At 40.5% G+C, this 13,511-nt stretch overlaps 2 protein-coding genes across 3 annotated transcripts; one reads left to right on the forward strand and one right to left on the reverse strand.

The window, feature by feature from the left end:
- Positions 1-2,065: 2,065 nt before the first annotated feature.
- Positions 2,066-6,457, forward strand: LOC139387849 (diamine acetyltransferase 1-like). The gene is made up of 6 exons (XM_071134130.1): positions 2,066-2,332; positions 2,535-2,586; positions 2,695-2,778; positions 3,399-3,500; positions 3,784-3,824; positions 3,982-6,457. Exons 1-6 carry the CDS (start codon positions 2,267-2,269, stop codon positions 4,153-4,155), a joined length of 519 nt encoding a protein of 172 aa, XP_070990231.1. The 5' UTR covers positions 2,066-2,266; the 3' UTR covers positions 4,156-6,457.
- Positions 3,678-11,036, reverse strand: LOC139387850 (MICOS complex subunit MIC26-like). 2 transcript variants are annotated; one of them, XM_071134132.1, is made up of 4 exons: positions 10,988-11,036; positions 9,661-9,765; positions 9,426-9,545; positions 3,678-5,442 (listed from the first exon to the last, which is right to left on the reverse strand). In XM_071134132.1, the coding sequence occupies exons 1-4, from the start codon at positions 10,994-10,996 to the stop codon at positions 5,431-5,433; spliced, it is 246 nt and encodes an 81-aa protein (XP_070990233.1). In that variant the 5' UTR covers positions 10,997-11,036; the 3' UTR covers positions 3,678-5,430. The 2 variants fall into 2 exon arrangements, with proteins under 2 accessions (XP_070990233.1, XP_070990232.1); XM_071134131.1 differs by lacking the exon at positions 3,678-5,442 and adding an exon at positions 6,499-7,639.
- Positions 11,037-13,511: the final 2,475 nt, after the last annotated feature.

A 13,511-nucleotide genomic window follows, 5' to 3' on the forward strand; every position in this document is an offset into this window, starting at 1 on the left:
TAGTTTAAATTACTTAGACTTTTATAACTAACTGACACTTCCAATAAATCCTGGGATTTCACATAACTCAGACTGGCAGTAGAATATTGCTACCAACAGGTTTGGCCAAGACTGCAGGCCAATTTGACAAGAATAGGTGTTTTTTTTCTTAAGAATATTGGAGATTTTGTTGACATAAAGAAGAGATGAAGGGCCCTTAACCTCAGTGATTCACGTTTAAGTGGCCTAAAGCCTATGTATTTACAATTAAGTTACAAAGGCGGGTACTGTGTAATTACAGTGTAGGTACACAGGGTTATGGTACTTACAACTGTGACATGTAATTAGTCTACATGTGCCTACCAATGTGTACAATAATTACTCTGTAGATGTGCCTACCACGTAACTACATATGTTTTTATGTCCCTTGATTGACCATCCCTTCTCAGCCTTGTGATACATCATAAACACATGGACTATGTGTTTCTGATGGTACTGTGAAACAGATGTGTATGCATGTGGGACAGCTTCAAGGCATTGTGTGACCCTGTTTTTACAATGTGGGTGTCGCACAAATACTGTACACCATGTGACAAGAGAAATGGGTTACATAACTTTGATGGTCATTTCATGCAATAATCACATTACCTTTTTATATAAAACATGACCCATTTACAATACTAGTAAAAGTGTGTCATTGTGCACTGATTTTAATAACTTTTAAAAAAATGTTTAAATAGACGCATTCCACAAAGTCAAGTAGGTGGTCTAGGCAAATATGACTGAATTAGAGTTAACCCTAAACCTATTGTAGAGAGTCTTTACAATGCATGGACAGATGTAGACCTACTGTACATGCATTGTCATCAAGAGATGAGCATTAAGCAGCCTGCAGAAGTCCTCAAATGGGCGCGTTTGAGCGGGTCAATTTTGTCTAGTCCGATGGTCACCGCCTTTGAAAGTGTGTTGCATTATGGGAATAAAAATGAACTTTACAAAAACCATGTGATCAAAGATCATGCAGATTTGATTAAATTGCCTTCAAGTCACTGGGAATGCTTCTCATCAACTTCAACCTACAGACAACGGTCAGCTAATGCAGGGTCCCCCCCCCCCCCCCCCAATACATAGCTGAATCAAATAGCCCAAAAGGAAGAGGCGAAGCGAGAGGATTTACCCCAAAATCTGTCCATGTAAAATAAGCAGACCTAGTGGAGTTTTTTTTCTTCCTGTGGAGGTCAATGAGTGTCGAATTACACTAGGCCTGTTTGATCCAATAGAGGTTTGCAATGTTTAGGCTGTTAACAAACGTACTGATATGAGTGGATGTACGTGGCATTCCTGCAAATTTTAGAAAAACTACTTTAGTTGTGCCTGTTGTTCACAGTATGTCTGCCCTCTCATTTGCTAGAATGGTCCCATCTGATCTCGCCTGCCTTCCATCTTTTGAGGACTTGTATTTCCAATGTTGGAGCGGTCACTCAACTATCTTGTCAATATAATAGATACTCTTTGACGTGATTGAAACAGGAACCAACTTTGCTGTGATTCTAAAAGCTACAGGGGATACCTCTCTGAAACAATTGCACGCGCGTCATGTTTTCAATTTGAGTGTGTATGATGTGGGGGTATAGAAAAGTATATTTCGACATTTTGTAAAGAAAACGGATTGTTTATAAATGTTTGTTGACACTGCCATGTTGATCTGAGCCTTGCTGTTAGAAAACCACTAACGTTGGTGTTCGTCTGTCGCAGGTGCACTTTTCTGAGTTTAACGCGGCATTGCTGAACGCACCACACCCAATGGACGGCAGAAACCCTATGACGTTGTTAGGCTATTTCCCCGTTTAGTCTGATTGAGATTAGATAGCACATCCACAAATTCTAAATGCAATTTCTCATAAAAATGTATGAAAACAACATTGGAGCTTTTTTGTCTTCATTTAAGGTTAGAGTTAGGCACTAAGTTTGCAGTGGGGTCAAGGTTATGTTTAAAATCACATTTTAAGAATATTAATTTTAGAAAATTGGTTGGGGGAACTAGTGACGACCGTTTAGTCATCCGGATGTGATTGTGACATGCTTACGAAGTGCGTATAAAAAGGGGTAAAGCACTCTAGAAAGGTATTGCGCTGCCTGCGACCTAGGCGAATGTAATTCCACACGAGCTGGAATCCTAACCTTACTGCGGGGGGTGAACTCCTGAGAAGCGGATGAAGAAACAGGTTTTGCTTCTTTTTACATTCCGAGGACTTGTAAGAAAAGGAAAAAAGAGTAAAAGAAGAAAATGTCGAACTTTATATTACGGAAAGCTGAGCCCAAGGACGTGTCAGACATATTGCGACTCATAAAGGTAGGAGGTTCCATTCCCTGTGTTTAAGGATTTGTGTAGAAATGTATCTAGTCTTTCTCAAATCCCTGTTATAAAAGTTAGATTTTCTTGTTCATTAAAAAAAAGCCTAGGCATATTTCTCAATGTTAGTGACATATTTGACTAACAATTATTTTATTAACTATAACGATTGATTTTTTTTTTTCATGCCCTATATTTCCAGGAACTTGCTAAATTTGAAGAAATGGAGGAGCAGGTCATCTTGACAGAGAAAGGTAGTCTACTCTTAGGCCCGTGTTTGTTTGGCCTATTGTGACCATATGAAATGTTTCCCCCAAACAAATCCGAAGTCTCTTCATAAATGTCCTCCTAATTTACTTTAGAACTACTCGAGGACGGCTTTGGGGATCATCCGTTCTACCATTGCGTCGTCGCGGAAGTCCCTGAGGATCATCAGAGCTCAGATGGTAAAATATGTTGAAATTTTGTTTCCACGTTCTCGCTCACACCACACACATCTTTCAATGACCGTTTGTAAGGAAATGGTGCAACGGTTAAATCATTCAAGGGAAAATCCACTCAAACTCAATTTTTGTATTTTATTTTTTACATTAGTCCAATGTTTATAGTCCCAACAAGTTTTGCATATGTCAACAGGCAAGTTTTCAAGATATTGGACGTTCAAGAAGCAAAGTAACACCTGCCATCATTGGGACGAGACAATATGCGTTTGAGTGGCGTTTCCCTTTTAAATTCAAAACTTGAAATGTGCAGTGTTGGTGTGCATAACTCGAAGTCCAGTTTCAACTCGGACAACCTTGCAGAGCATGATTCATCTCAAGGACCAACCTGACCAAGCATGGACTCCGATATTAATCATGATGTGGTTTGGAATGTCAACTTATAAATTCTCCAACACCTCCTAGTTATATCATAATTAGGCCCCATAGATTTTCCTGACTGACCAAGACCAATCTCCATTATCATACACAATAAGCCCAGTGGGGTTTAGCATCAAGTCCTAGTAGTATAATAGTTTTACTTGACTTCCTTGCTGGTTTTGATGTGGATGTTTTCACTGTTTTAGGATACACTGTCATTGGGTTTGCCATGTACTACTTCACCTATGACCCCTGGATTGGAAAGCTGCTCTACCTAGAGGACTTCTATGTGATGAAAGAGTTCAGGGGTAAGTATTGTCTACCCTGAGTCTTGTCATAACATATTTTTTATTTATTTAACCAGGTAGGCTAGTTGAGAACAACTTCTCATTTGCAACTGCGACCTGGCCAAGATAAAGCATAGCAGTTCGACACATACAACAACACAGAGTTTACACATGTAATGAACAAAACAGTCAATAATACCGTAGATATGATGTGTTATTTACATTGAAGGCAAAGCAACTGAATCAGGGTCCATAGATCCAGAGCTTAAAAATCAATCTAACCTTTGATCCTGTTTTTTCTCAGGTTATGGTATTGGGTCAGATATCCTGAAGCTTCTGAGTGGGGTAAGTCTACTTTTTTGCAATCAATTCACTGGAAGGACATTTTATTTTCCAAAACATGAAAAAGTTAAGCCTATACATCATAAGTCCAGCCTATGGAACAATCTCAAGCTATTTGATGACCCTGTCCCGCCTAACTTTATTGTCCTCCCTTCAACAGATTGCAGTTAAGACTCGCTGCAGTAGCATGCACTTCATTGTAGCAGAGTGGAACAAGCCGTCCATAGAGTTCTACAAGCGCCGTGGAGCCTCAGACCTGTCTGATGAGGAGGGCTGGCGACTCTATGCGATTGAGAAGGATGACCTGGTTAAGATTTCTACCAAGATGCGCTAAATTCATCAAATGATTACTGATGGCAAAGCCTTCCCCCTTTGACTCCATTGGCAATGTTTAAATCTGACTGGTTGTGAGTGACCTACCTTCATCAAGGAGAAAGGAAATGGGGATACCTAGTCAACTGATGTCTTAAACATTAAACTTTAGTTTACTGTAAAAAAGCAATGTTGTCAACAAATACAGTACATTTAAATCACAATTCAACATCAATTTTATAACCTAAGTGACTGGTCCTGGGTAAATGCCAGAGAAACACTGGGATATTGCAGGTTTGGGAGTGAGCCTAACAATATGTACAGTAGCATACAGGGAGCTGGACCTGGGAATACTGCTAAACTTGTTTTGTCAATGATCCTATCACACTTTCTGAAAAGCCTTAAGCTGCAATAATTTGTTAGCATAAGCCCCTGCTATGTAAAGTACACTGATTTTGTTTTATCACAAACATTTTTCATGAATTGACAAGTGATTGGGGTGTTCTATACATCTGCAGGCTGATCAAGAGGCTAATTGACCACCAGGTCAATGAAGGTGCTGGAAGACTGGTAGTGCAGAAATGTTCAGGTTTGTAGCTGCTGTGATCAGGGTTTGGGCTGCAGCTGGGCTGTTTTCCTCTTTTTGTTGTTTTTCCATTGGCTGTGAAAGTAACCATGGCAGCATGTGAAAATTCTGACTTGACAACCCATTACACATTTTTGTAACCTTTTATTTAACTAGGCAAGTCCACTTGGAACAAATTCTTATTTACAATGACGGCCTACCCCGGCCAAACCCTCTAACCCGGATGACGCTGGGCCAATTGTGGGACTCCCGATCACGGCCGGTTGTGATACAGCCCGGTATTGAACCAGGGTCTGTAGTGATGCCTCTAGCACTGCGATGCTGTGACTGCTGCACCACTTGAGAGCCCACAAATAATCTGTACTAGTTTTGGACCTGACAGGATGAGCTCACCTTCCCCTCTACTGGTGTAGTGGCGGACTTGAAAAATGTCTCTATGTTAGCGTAGCCCTGCAGGGCGAAATCGTACAACGAGTGTTCTGTGGGAAGGAAAAATAGGCTTAAACACAACAGTATACTACTGTACATTGAGAACTGAATATCACAAGATTACCCTACAACACTATGTCTTGGCATGGAACAATATTCATTTTCTCCCACACGTGCAAGTACAAATAAAAACCACACACGACACAGCGATTGATGCTGCCGCTTGGGGGTTGTACATAGAGTGTCCCGCAGCCATCAGCCATGTAGGGTAGATGAGCTTCTTCACCCTGGAGCCTAGGAGACACGAGAGAGGACCACAGACTATTTTATTCAAGAAGATAGATTAGAAGCAAGAAAGGGAAAACCGGATAGGGCAACAGGAAGCAGTAGTAGGCCTGATATTTGATATGGTCTGGAGGCAACAGCTCTACCGCTAGACCAGACTCTAGCTCAGAGACTCACTGATACAGTGTTTGCTTAAACACAGAGACAAAGTGGATAAACCCAAACACACAATGGAGATAAAAAACAGGGTACTCGTCATCCAAACTCAAAACTAATACCTCTTGCAAGAAAGAGTCCAATGATACCAGCAAATCCAATGACCACAACCCAATCCAAAGTGACTATTAAACAGTCAGGTGTGCATACATTTACGTCTGAGTGGCCCCAGTGGGAATTGAACCCACACGTTACAAGCACCATGTTTCAATAACTGAGCCACACAGGATCACAGTAATGAGTAATGTGTGCACTTTGTGTGTATCATGGGGTGTGTGTTTTCTTACCACTTCCTAATTGGATGGCACTTTCAACCTTGGGCTTCACTTTTACAATGGCACCCTGAATCCCACAGGAGAGGACAGTACAGTGAACATGTAACATACATCCGCTAATATCACCCAATGTCTGCACCTTGAGAGCCATTCAAGAATGGATAAATGCTTATTTTTAATTGTTAAAGAATAAGTTCACATTTAATAATATGATAACATGATAATACGATATTTCATAGTAAATATGCTCTTGCCGAATAGTCTTCAATTTAAGGTTACTGAGCACACTGTGCACCTGTGATGCTTTACGTTGTTTGTACTGGTAGTATAACTAGTGGTAGGACTGCCATGCCCCCAGAAACCTCATCCAGTTCTGTGGGCCTTAAGCACTGGCCATTCTGTTATCTAGTAGAGTGCTCGAGTTGAACATCAAACAACAGCACTTTGTGTACCCTTGACCCATTGTAAAGACATTCTGCACTGTACAAGAACAACTACCAATAAAGTTCCAGCCAAGTCACTGTACTGACAAACATGTGCTGTATGTTAATGAGCTGCTTATCTCTGGACTGAAAGAGTCAATGGGGAAGAGGTCAGGAGGGCAACTAAGAAACAGTGAACACAGTGACAAACACAGATGTCGCGTTCCCCTGCTCAGACGTTGCATGCATATGGTTGAATGTGTCATCGACTCACAGATTGCTAAAACATATGATGTCGTAAGCTGATACAAAAAAGGACCTATCCAGGCATTGTAAGGTCTGGCATGTGTCAGCAGTACCTGTGAATTTTTACATTCTTTATAGAGTACTTTACCAGTCTCTTAGAATTAACTAATCAGCTTAATCTTTATCCCCCTCTTTGAGTTTATGATGATTCTGTGTGTGTGTGTGTGTGTGTGTGTACACAAGTGTATGTGTTTGTGGCTATGGGGAGTACCTGAACCTTTTACACTGTCGAATGGCTTGTTTGCTAAAAGGGTAGCAGATCGTTGGTGTGATCACATGGGCAGAAGCAGAGCAGCACAATCACAACTAACACTTCACAGCAGACAGACAAAATCATTCCAACACGTGCAACGATTATCGATTGCAGCATGAATTCACAGTAAAGGTCTATTGATTCATGTGAAATGCGCAGTACAGATTTACTGCCGCCGTGATATGCAAATTTTCAGGGAAGTTAGGAACAAATATACACAGGCAGTTAGGAAAGCTAAGGCTAGCAGAAATGTGCATCCTGTAGCACAAACTCAAAAAAGTTCTGGGACACTGAAGTCCATGGAGAATAAGAGCACCTCCTCCCAGCTGCCCACTGCACTAAGGCTAGGAAACACTTTCAGAGCTGGTCATGGGTGCACCTCAGCCACGCTCAAGGTACTAAACGATATCATAACCGCAACTGATAAGAGACATTACTGTGCAGCCGTATTCATCGACCTGGCTAAGGCTTTCGACTCTGTCAATCACAACATTCTTATTGGCAGACTCAACAGCCTTGGTTTCTCAAATGACTGCCTCGACTGGTTCGCCAACTACTTCTCTGATAGAGTTCACTGTGTCAAATCGGAGGGCCTGTTGTCCGGACCTCTGGCAGTCTCTATAGGGGTGCCACAGGGTTCAATTCTCGGGCCGACTCTCTTCTCTGTATACATCAATGATGTCGCTCTCGCTGCTGGTGATTATTTGATCCACCTCTACGCAGACGACACCATTCTGTATACAGTGGGGCAAAAAAAGTATTTAGTCAGCCACCAATTGTACAAGTTCTCACACTTAAAAAGATGAGAGAGGCCTGTAATTTTCATCATAGGTACACTTCAACTATGACAGACAAAATGAGAAAAAAAATCACATTGTAGGATTTTTAATGAATTTGTAAACTCTCCTTCCAGACTCACATTAAACATCTCCAATCCAAAATTAAATCTAGAATCAGCTTCCTATTTCGCAACAAAGCATCCTTCACTCAGGCTGCCAAATATACCCTCGTAAAACTGACCATCCTACCGATCCTCGACTTTGGCAATGTCATTTACAAAATAGCCTCCAACACTCTTCTCAACAAATTGGATGCAGTCTATCACAGTGTCATCCATTTTATCACCAAAGCCCCATATATTACGCACCACTGCCACCTGTATGCTCTCGTTGGCTGTTCCTCGCTTCATACTCGACGCCAAACTCACTGGCTCCAGGTCATCTACAAGTCTCTGCTAGGTCAAGCCCCACCTTTTCTCAGCTCACTGGTCACCATAGCAGCACCCACCCGTAGCATGCGCTCCAGCAGGTATATCTCACTGGTCACCCCCAAAGCCAATTCTTCCTTTGGCCGCCTTTCCTTCCAGTTGTCTGCTGCCAATGACTTGAACAAACTGCAAAAATCACTAAAGCTGGAGACTCTTACCTCCCTCACTAGCATTAAGCACCAGCTGTCAGAGCAGCTCACAGATCACTGCACTTGTACATAGCCCATCTGTAAATAGCCCATCCAATCTACCTTATCCCCATACTCTTATTTATTTATCTTGCTCCTTTGCACCCCAGTATCTCTACTTGCACATTCATCTTCTGCACATTCTACCATTCCAGTGTTTAATTGCTATATTGTAATTACTTCGCTATTTATTGCCTTACCTCCCTTATCCTACCTCATTTGCACATGCTGTATATAGATTTTTCTACTGTATTATTGATTGTATGTTTGTTTATTCCATGTGTAACTCTGTGTTATTGTATGTGCCGAACTGCTTTGCTTTATCTTGGCCAGGTCGCAGTTGCAAATGAGAACTTGTTCTCAACTAGCCTACCTGGTTAAATAAAGGTGAAATAAAATTTTTTTTTTAAATAAACTGACCATGGTGAAACACAATGTACAGTATTTCTAGACCAGGGGTTCTTAAACTTTTTCAGCTCGAGACCCAAATTAGAAATGTACTGTGCTCCCATGACCCCAAATCTTCCTCTAACGACCCACATTAAGAACAAATAGTGTGTTATTATAGATGTATAACTAAGAGTGTGTTATTATAGATGTATAACTCACGACCCACATTTCATATGCCTCGGGCCCACATTGGGTCCCGACCCATAGTTTAAGAAACCCTGGTGTAGACACATAGGAATACCAGTAAATATGAATGGGTCTCTGGGAAAATAATTACTGTGGATACTCAATACGCAAAGAGAAATTTAGATGAATGACAATAGTGAGACCTACTGCAGTTAATATTTACCGGTCACAACTAATCATAGTAAATCTTTGGAGGTCACAGGAAAAGGGGTGCATTGTAAAATATGTAAAGGCAGCTAGGATGATAATGTAAAGCATGGCAAAAACATTTCAGTGCCCATGTGAAGTTATTTTGGGTCCATGCAGTGAGGCTGGGCTATCAGACATTATGAATCTTCTGTCTTTATTTTCTGAGAGGAGACTGTTCCTAACAAAGGAAATAATGACTGTCACCCAGTAGCTCACTGGTGAGTAGGGTTATCAATGTACCTGACACCAAGTAACATATGGCTCTGCCAGTTTCCTTAGAGTGGTAACACCTGGCTCCAAGTGCCCTATATCTGGCTCCACATAGCGGAACTTCTGCTGCGGTGTAGTGTAGAGAGAGAGCTGTAACAAACAACATTTTACATGGATCAGTTACCTCATCCCAATGTTGGCTTGCCTCAGACAGGAAGTATGCTGACAGACTTCAGAAAGTGTGATTCTGTGCACAATGCAGTACCTCATTTGTATTTATTAAGGTGACATTGGGCTTGTCCTCGGCGGCAGCAAACACAGTACCTGACATCAGGCTGAGAGTTACAGGCACAGCAGCCACCCATGCTACCTGAGGTGACAAAGAACAACTGCGAAATTAACAGTTTGGTCTACACTCTCTCAGTCACACAGAGAAATGGTAGGTCTCAAGGCTGTTATTCACGTTTTGCAGTTGAGAGCATATCCGCTCTACAGCATAGCCTGACGATAAGCAAACACACGTCACATTTTGGAACAAAGAAACATTTACACAACACACTAAATTTCACAAAGTTTTGATCTCTTTCTGAAACACATAACACAAATATGTATTGGAAGCTCTTGAGGTTTTTTTTTCCATTTTTTGACTGAGTCAATAATTTACATGAATTTAGTTTGACATACTGTTCAGTGGATTATAGACTTGGCTCATGCTTGTGTGCAAAGGTCAAACACATGAACACGCAGACACACATTTTAGATAATGTGAATATTGCTTTCATTAATGTTAAGTATTAAAAACAATTGAATACTGAATAAATACTTTCCAAATATTTGGCTAAAATGTTACATTTAGTAGCTGAGACATACTATTGGAGGGCTCAATGGAGCCATCCCAATGTTGAACGTTTCACAGGCCCAACAGTCAATTCAGACCTGCAAACACCCTAGGAGTAGAAGCTAGAAGTTGTAATAAAATTGAGAATTGAGGCCCTTAAGATTTACAAAAAACTATGTTGCCATCTAGTGTCAAATAAATGTATTGTTAATCCCATTAGGTGGGGACTTGATATCTACACACATTTACCGGTTTATCAAGTGTCTGTCCAGTTCATGAACTTCTAGCAGTCACATCATAGCCTAAAGCATTTCCACACTGTAGCAACAAGATGACAAAATGGTAAACTCACTGGTTAAATAACACGTGTGAAAAACTAACTAGGCATGTTTACTCACTTTTTAAATTAGCTGGCTATGGATTACTGGTGACATATTGGCTACCTTACAGCGCCAGAAGGAGTTGGTTATTAATGTCCTCGACATACTGTATTTTTTATTATAGGTTTTATACTACATTATGCATTTCTTGCAAAGCAATGCCCTTGACAGTCTGGTGTCTGGCTCGCTGTCCTCTGCCTCTGGTGCGTCACCGTGAGTTCGAGTCCCCTAAATATTTTTTTATGAAACAGATCGCTATTCAATTCAAAGAATAACATTTAAAAACACGACAATAAATCTATGTGGACTGAAGACGACATACATTAATGCAAGTGATTTAGTTGTTACGTAGTAAATAAAGTTTATATTCTCACCTTGTACATGATCCTTTTTGCGGTGCCAAACTTCGAGTACCTACGGCATATGAGAGGGGACATGCTGCTTCTCTGGCTGCATTCCAATCAGTTCTTGTTACCTTCTTTCAATTCTGGTTCATCTACTATAGGCCGGTGCTCTCATAATAAAACCAATGAATAACCTGATAATTACTTGATAGTAACTTGTTATTTAACAAATAGCAGAATGCAAATGTCGACAATCAGTTTACTGTAAAATTTTTGTGGTCTTTTTTCAGTGGTTATTAGCTCAGGAAAGGTGGATTTGACATTGGCTCGTGAAGTCAGTATTCTAATCATCCTTTAGCAACTCTTCTCAAACAAGTCAGTAGCCTAACAACATTGCAGGAGTTGAAAATGAAATATGGGTAAGGGCCATATATTCATTATACGAGACGAGGCGCACATGATCAAGTCTGCCTTTGTTGTTAAATGTCTCACTGAGATACACTACATGACCAAAATTATGTGTAAACCTGCTCGTCGAACATCTCGTTCCAAAATCATGGGAATTAATATGGAGTTGGTGTCCCCCCTTTGATGCTACAACAGCCTCCAATCTTCTGGGACGGCTTTCCACTAGATATTGCTGCTGGGACTTGCATCCATTCAGCCACAAAAGCATTAGTGAGGTCGGGCACTGACGTTGGGTATTTAGGCCTGGCTCACAGTCGGCGTTCCAATTCATCCCAAAGGTGTTCGATGGGGGAGAGGTCAGGGCTCTGTGCAGGCCAGTACAGGAAAGGGACTTCCCCGAACTGTTGCCACAAAGTTGGAAGCACAGAATCGTCTAGAATTTCATTGTATGCTGTTGCCTTAAGATTTACCTTCACTGAAACTAAGGGGCCTAGCCCGAACCATGAAAAACAGCCCTAGACCATTATTCCTCCTTCACCAAACTTTACAGTTGGCACTGTGCATTTGAGCAGGTAGCGCCAATAGTGTCCAAAGCTGTCACCAAGGCAAAGGCAACTTTGAAGAATCTCAAATATAAAATATATTTTGACTTGTTTCCATGTGTTATTTCAAATCAAATCAAATGTATTTGTCACATACACATGGTTAGCAGATGTTAATGCGAGTGTAGCAAAATGCTTGTGCTTCTAGTTCCGACAATGCAGTAATAACCAACCAATTCCAAAACTACTACCTTGATCACACAAGTGTAAAGGGATAAAGAATATGTACATAAAGATATATGAATGAGTGATGGTACAGAACGGCATAGGCAAGATGCAGTAGATGGTATCGAGTACAGTATATACATATGAGATGAGTAATGTAGGGTATGTAAACAAAGTGGCATAGTTTAAAGTGGCTAGTGATACATGTATTACATAAAGATGCAGTAGATGATATAGAGTACAGTATATACATATACAATTGAGATGAGTAATGTAGGGAATGTAAACATTATATTAAGTAGCATTGTTTAAAGTGGCTAGTGATATATTTTCCATCAATTTCCATCAATTCCCATTATTAAAGTGGCTGGAGTTGAATCAGTGTGTTGGCAGCAGCCACTCAATGTTAGTGGTGGCTGTTTAACAGTCTGATGGCCTTGAGATAGAAGCTGTTTTTCAGTCACAGGATTGTGTCTAGGCACAGATCTGGGGAAGGGTACCAACAAATGTCTGCAGCACTGAAAAACTGGAGAATGTCAGCTACAGTCTCCTCAGAAAGTATTCACAGCCCTTGATACTTTCCATTTTCTTTTGTTTTAGAGTGGAATTCCAATAGATTTAATTGTAATTTTTGGTCAACGATCTACACAAAATATTTTGTAATGTAATTCTAACATTTATTACAAATTAATAAAAACAAATATTGATTAGATAAGTATTCATCCCCCTGAGTCAATGTTAGAAACACCTTTGGCAGCGATTACAGCTGTGAGTCTTTGAGTCTCTAATAGCTTTGCACACATGAATTGTACAATATTTGCCCGATATTCTTTTTAAAATTCTTCAAGCTCTGTCAAGTTAGTTATTGATCTTTGCTAGACAGCCAGTTTCAAGTCTTGCCATACATTTCTAAGCCGATTTAAGTCAAAACTGTAACTAAGCCACTCAGGAACATTCAATGTTGTCTTGGTAAGCAACTCCATCGTAGATTTGGCCTTGTGTTTTAGGTTATTGTCCTGCTGAAAGATGAATTCATCTCCCAGTGTTTGTTTGAAAGCAGACTGAACCAGGTTTTCCTCTAGGATCTTGCTTGTGCTTAGCTCTATTCCATGTATTTTTATCCCCCCAAAAACCCTAGTCCTTGCTGATGACAAGCATACCCATAACATGATGTAGCTACCACAATGCTTGAAAATATGAAGAGTGGTACTCAGTGATGTGTTGTGTTGAATTTCCCCCAAAAACAACACTTTGTGTTCAGGACAAAAAGTACATTTCTTTGCCACGGTTTTTGCAGTATTACTTTTAGTGCCCTGTTGCAAACAAGATGGATGTTTTTGGAATATTTTTATTCTGTTCAGGCTTCCTTCTTTTCACTT

The sequence above is a fragment of the Oncorhynchus clarkii genome, chromosome 29 (genome assembly GCF_045791955.1).
Source record: "Oncorhynchus clarkii lewisi isolate Uvic-CL-2024 chromosome 29, UVic_Ocla_1.0, whole genome shotgun sequence".
In the NCBI taxonomy this organism is placed as follows: Eukaryota; Metazoa; Chordata; class Actinopteri; order Salmoniformes; family Salmonidae; genus Oncorhynchus; species Oncorhynchus clarkii.

Bases quoted from the DNA above. Each gene is read 5' to 3' on its own strand.
- LOC139387850 (XM_071134131.1), bottom strand. The intron at 9,546-9,660 runs GTACTGCATTGT...TGTTTGTTACAG, and splicing joins CCTTAATAAATACAAATGAG to CTCTCTCTCTACACTACACC. The intron at 7,640-9,425 runs GTACATTGATAA...CACTGTATACAG, and splicing joins CATATGTTACTTGGTGTCAG to AATGGTGTCGTCTGCGTAGA.
- LOC139387849 (XM_071134130.1), top strand. From the start codon at position 2,267: ATGTCGAACTTTATATTACGGAAAGCTGAGCCCAAGGACGTGTCAGAC. The intron at 2,779-3,398 runs GTAAAATATGTT...TCACTGTTTTAG, and splicing joins GGATCATCAGAGCTCAGATG to GATACACTGTCATTGGGTTT. The intron at 3,501-3,783 runs GTAAGTATTGTC...GTTTTTTCTCAG, and splicing joins TGTGATGAAAGAGTTCAGGG to GTTATGGTATTGGGTCAGAT.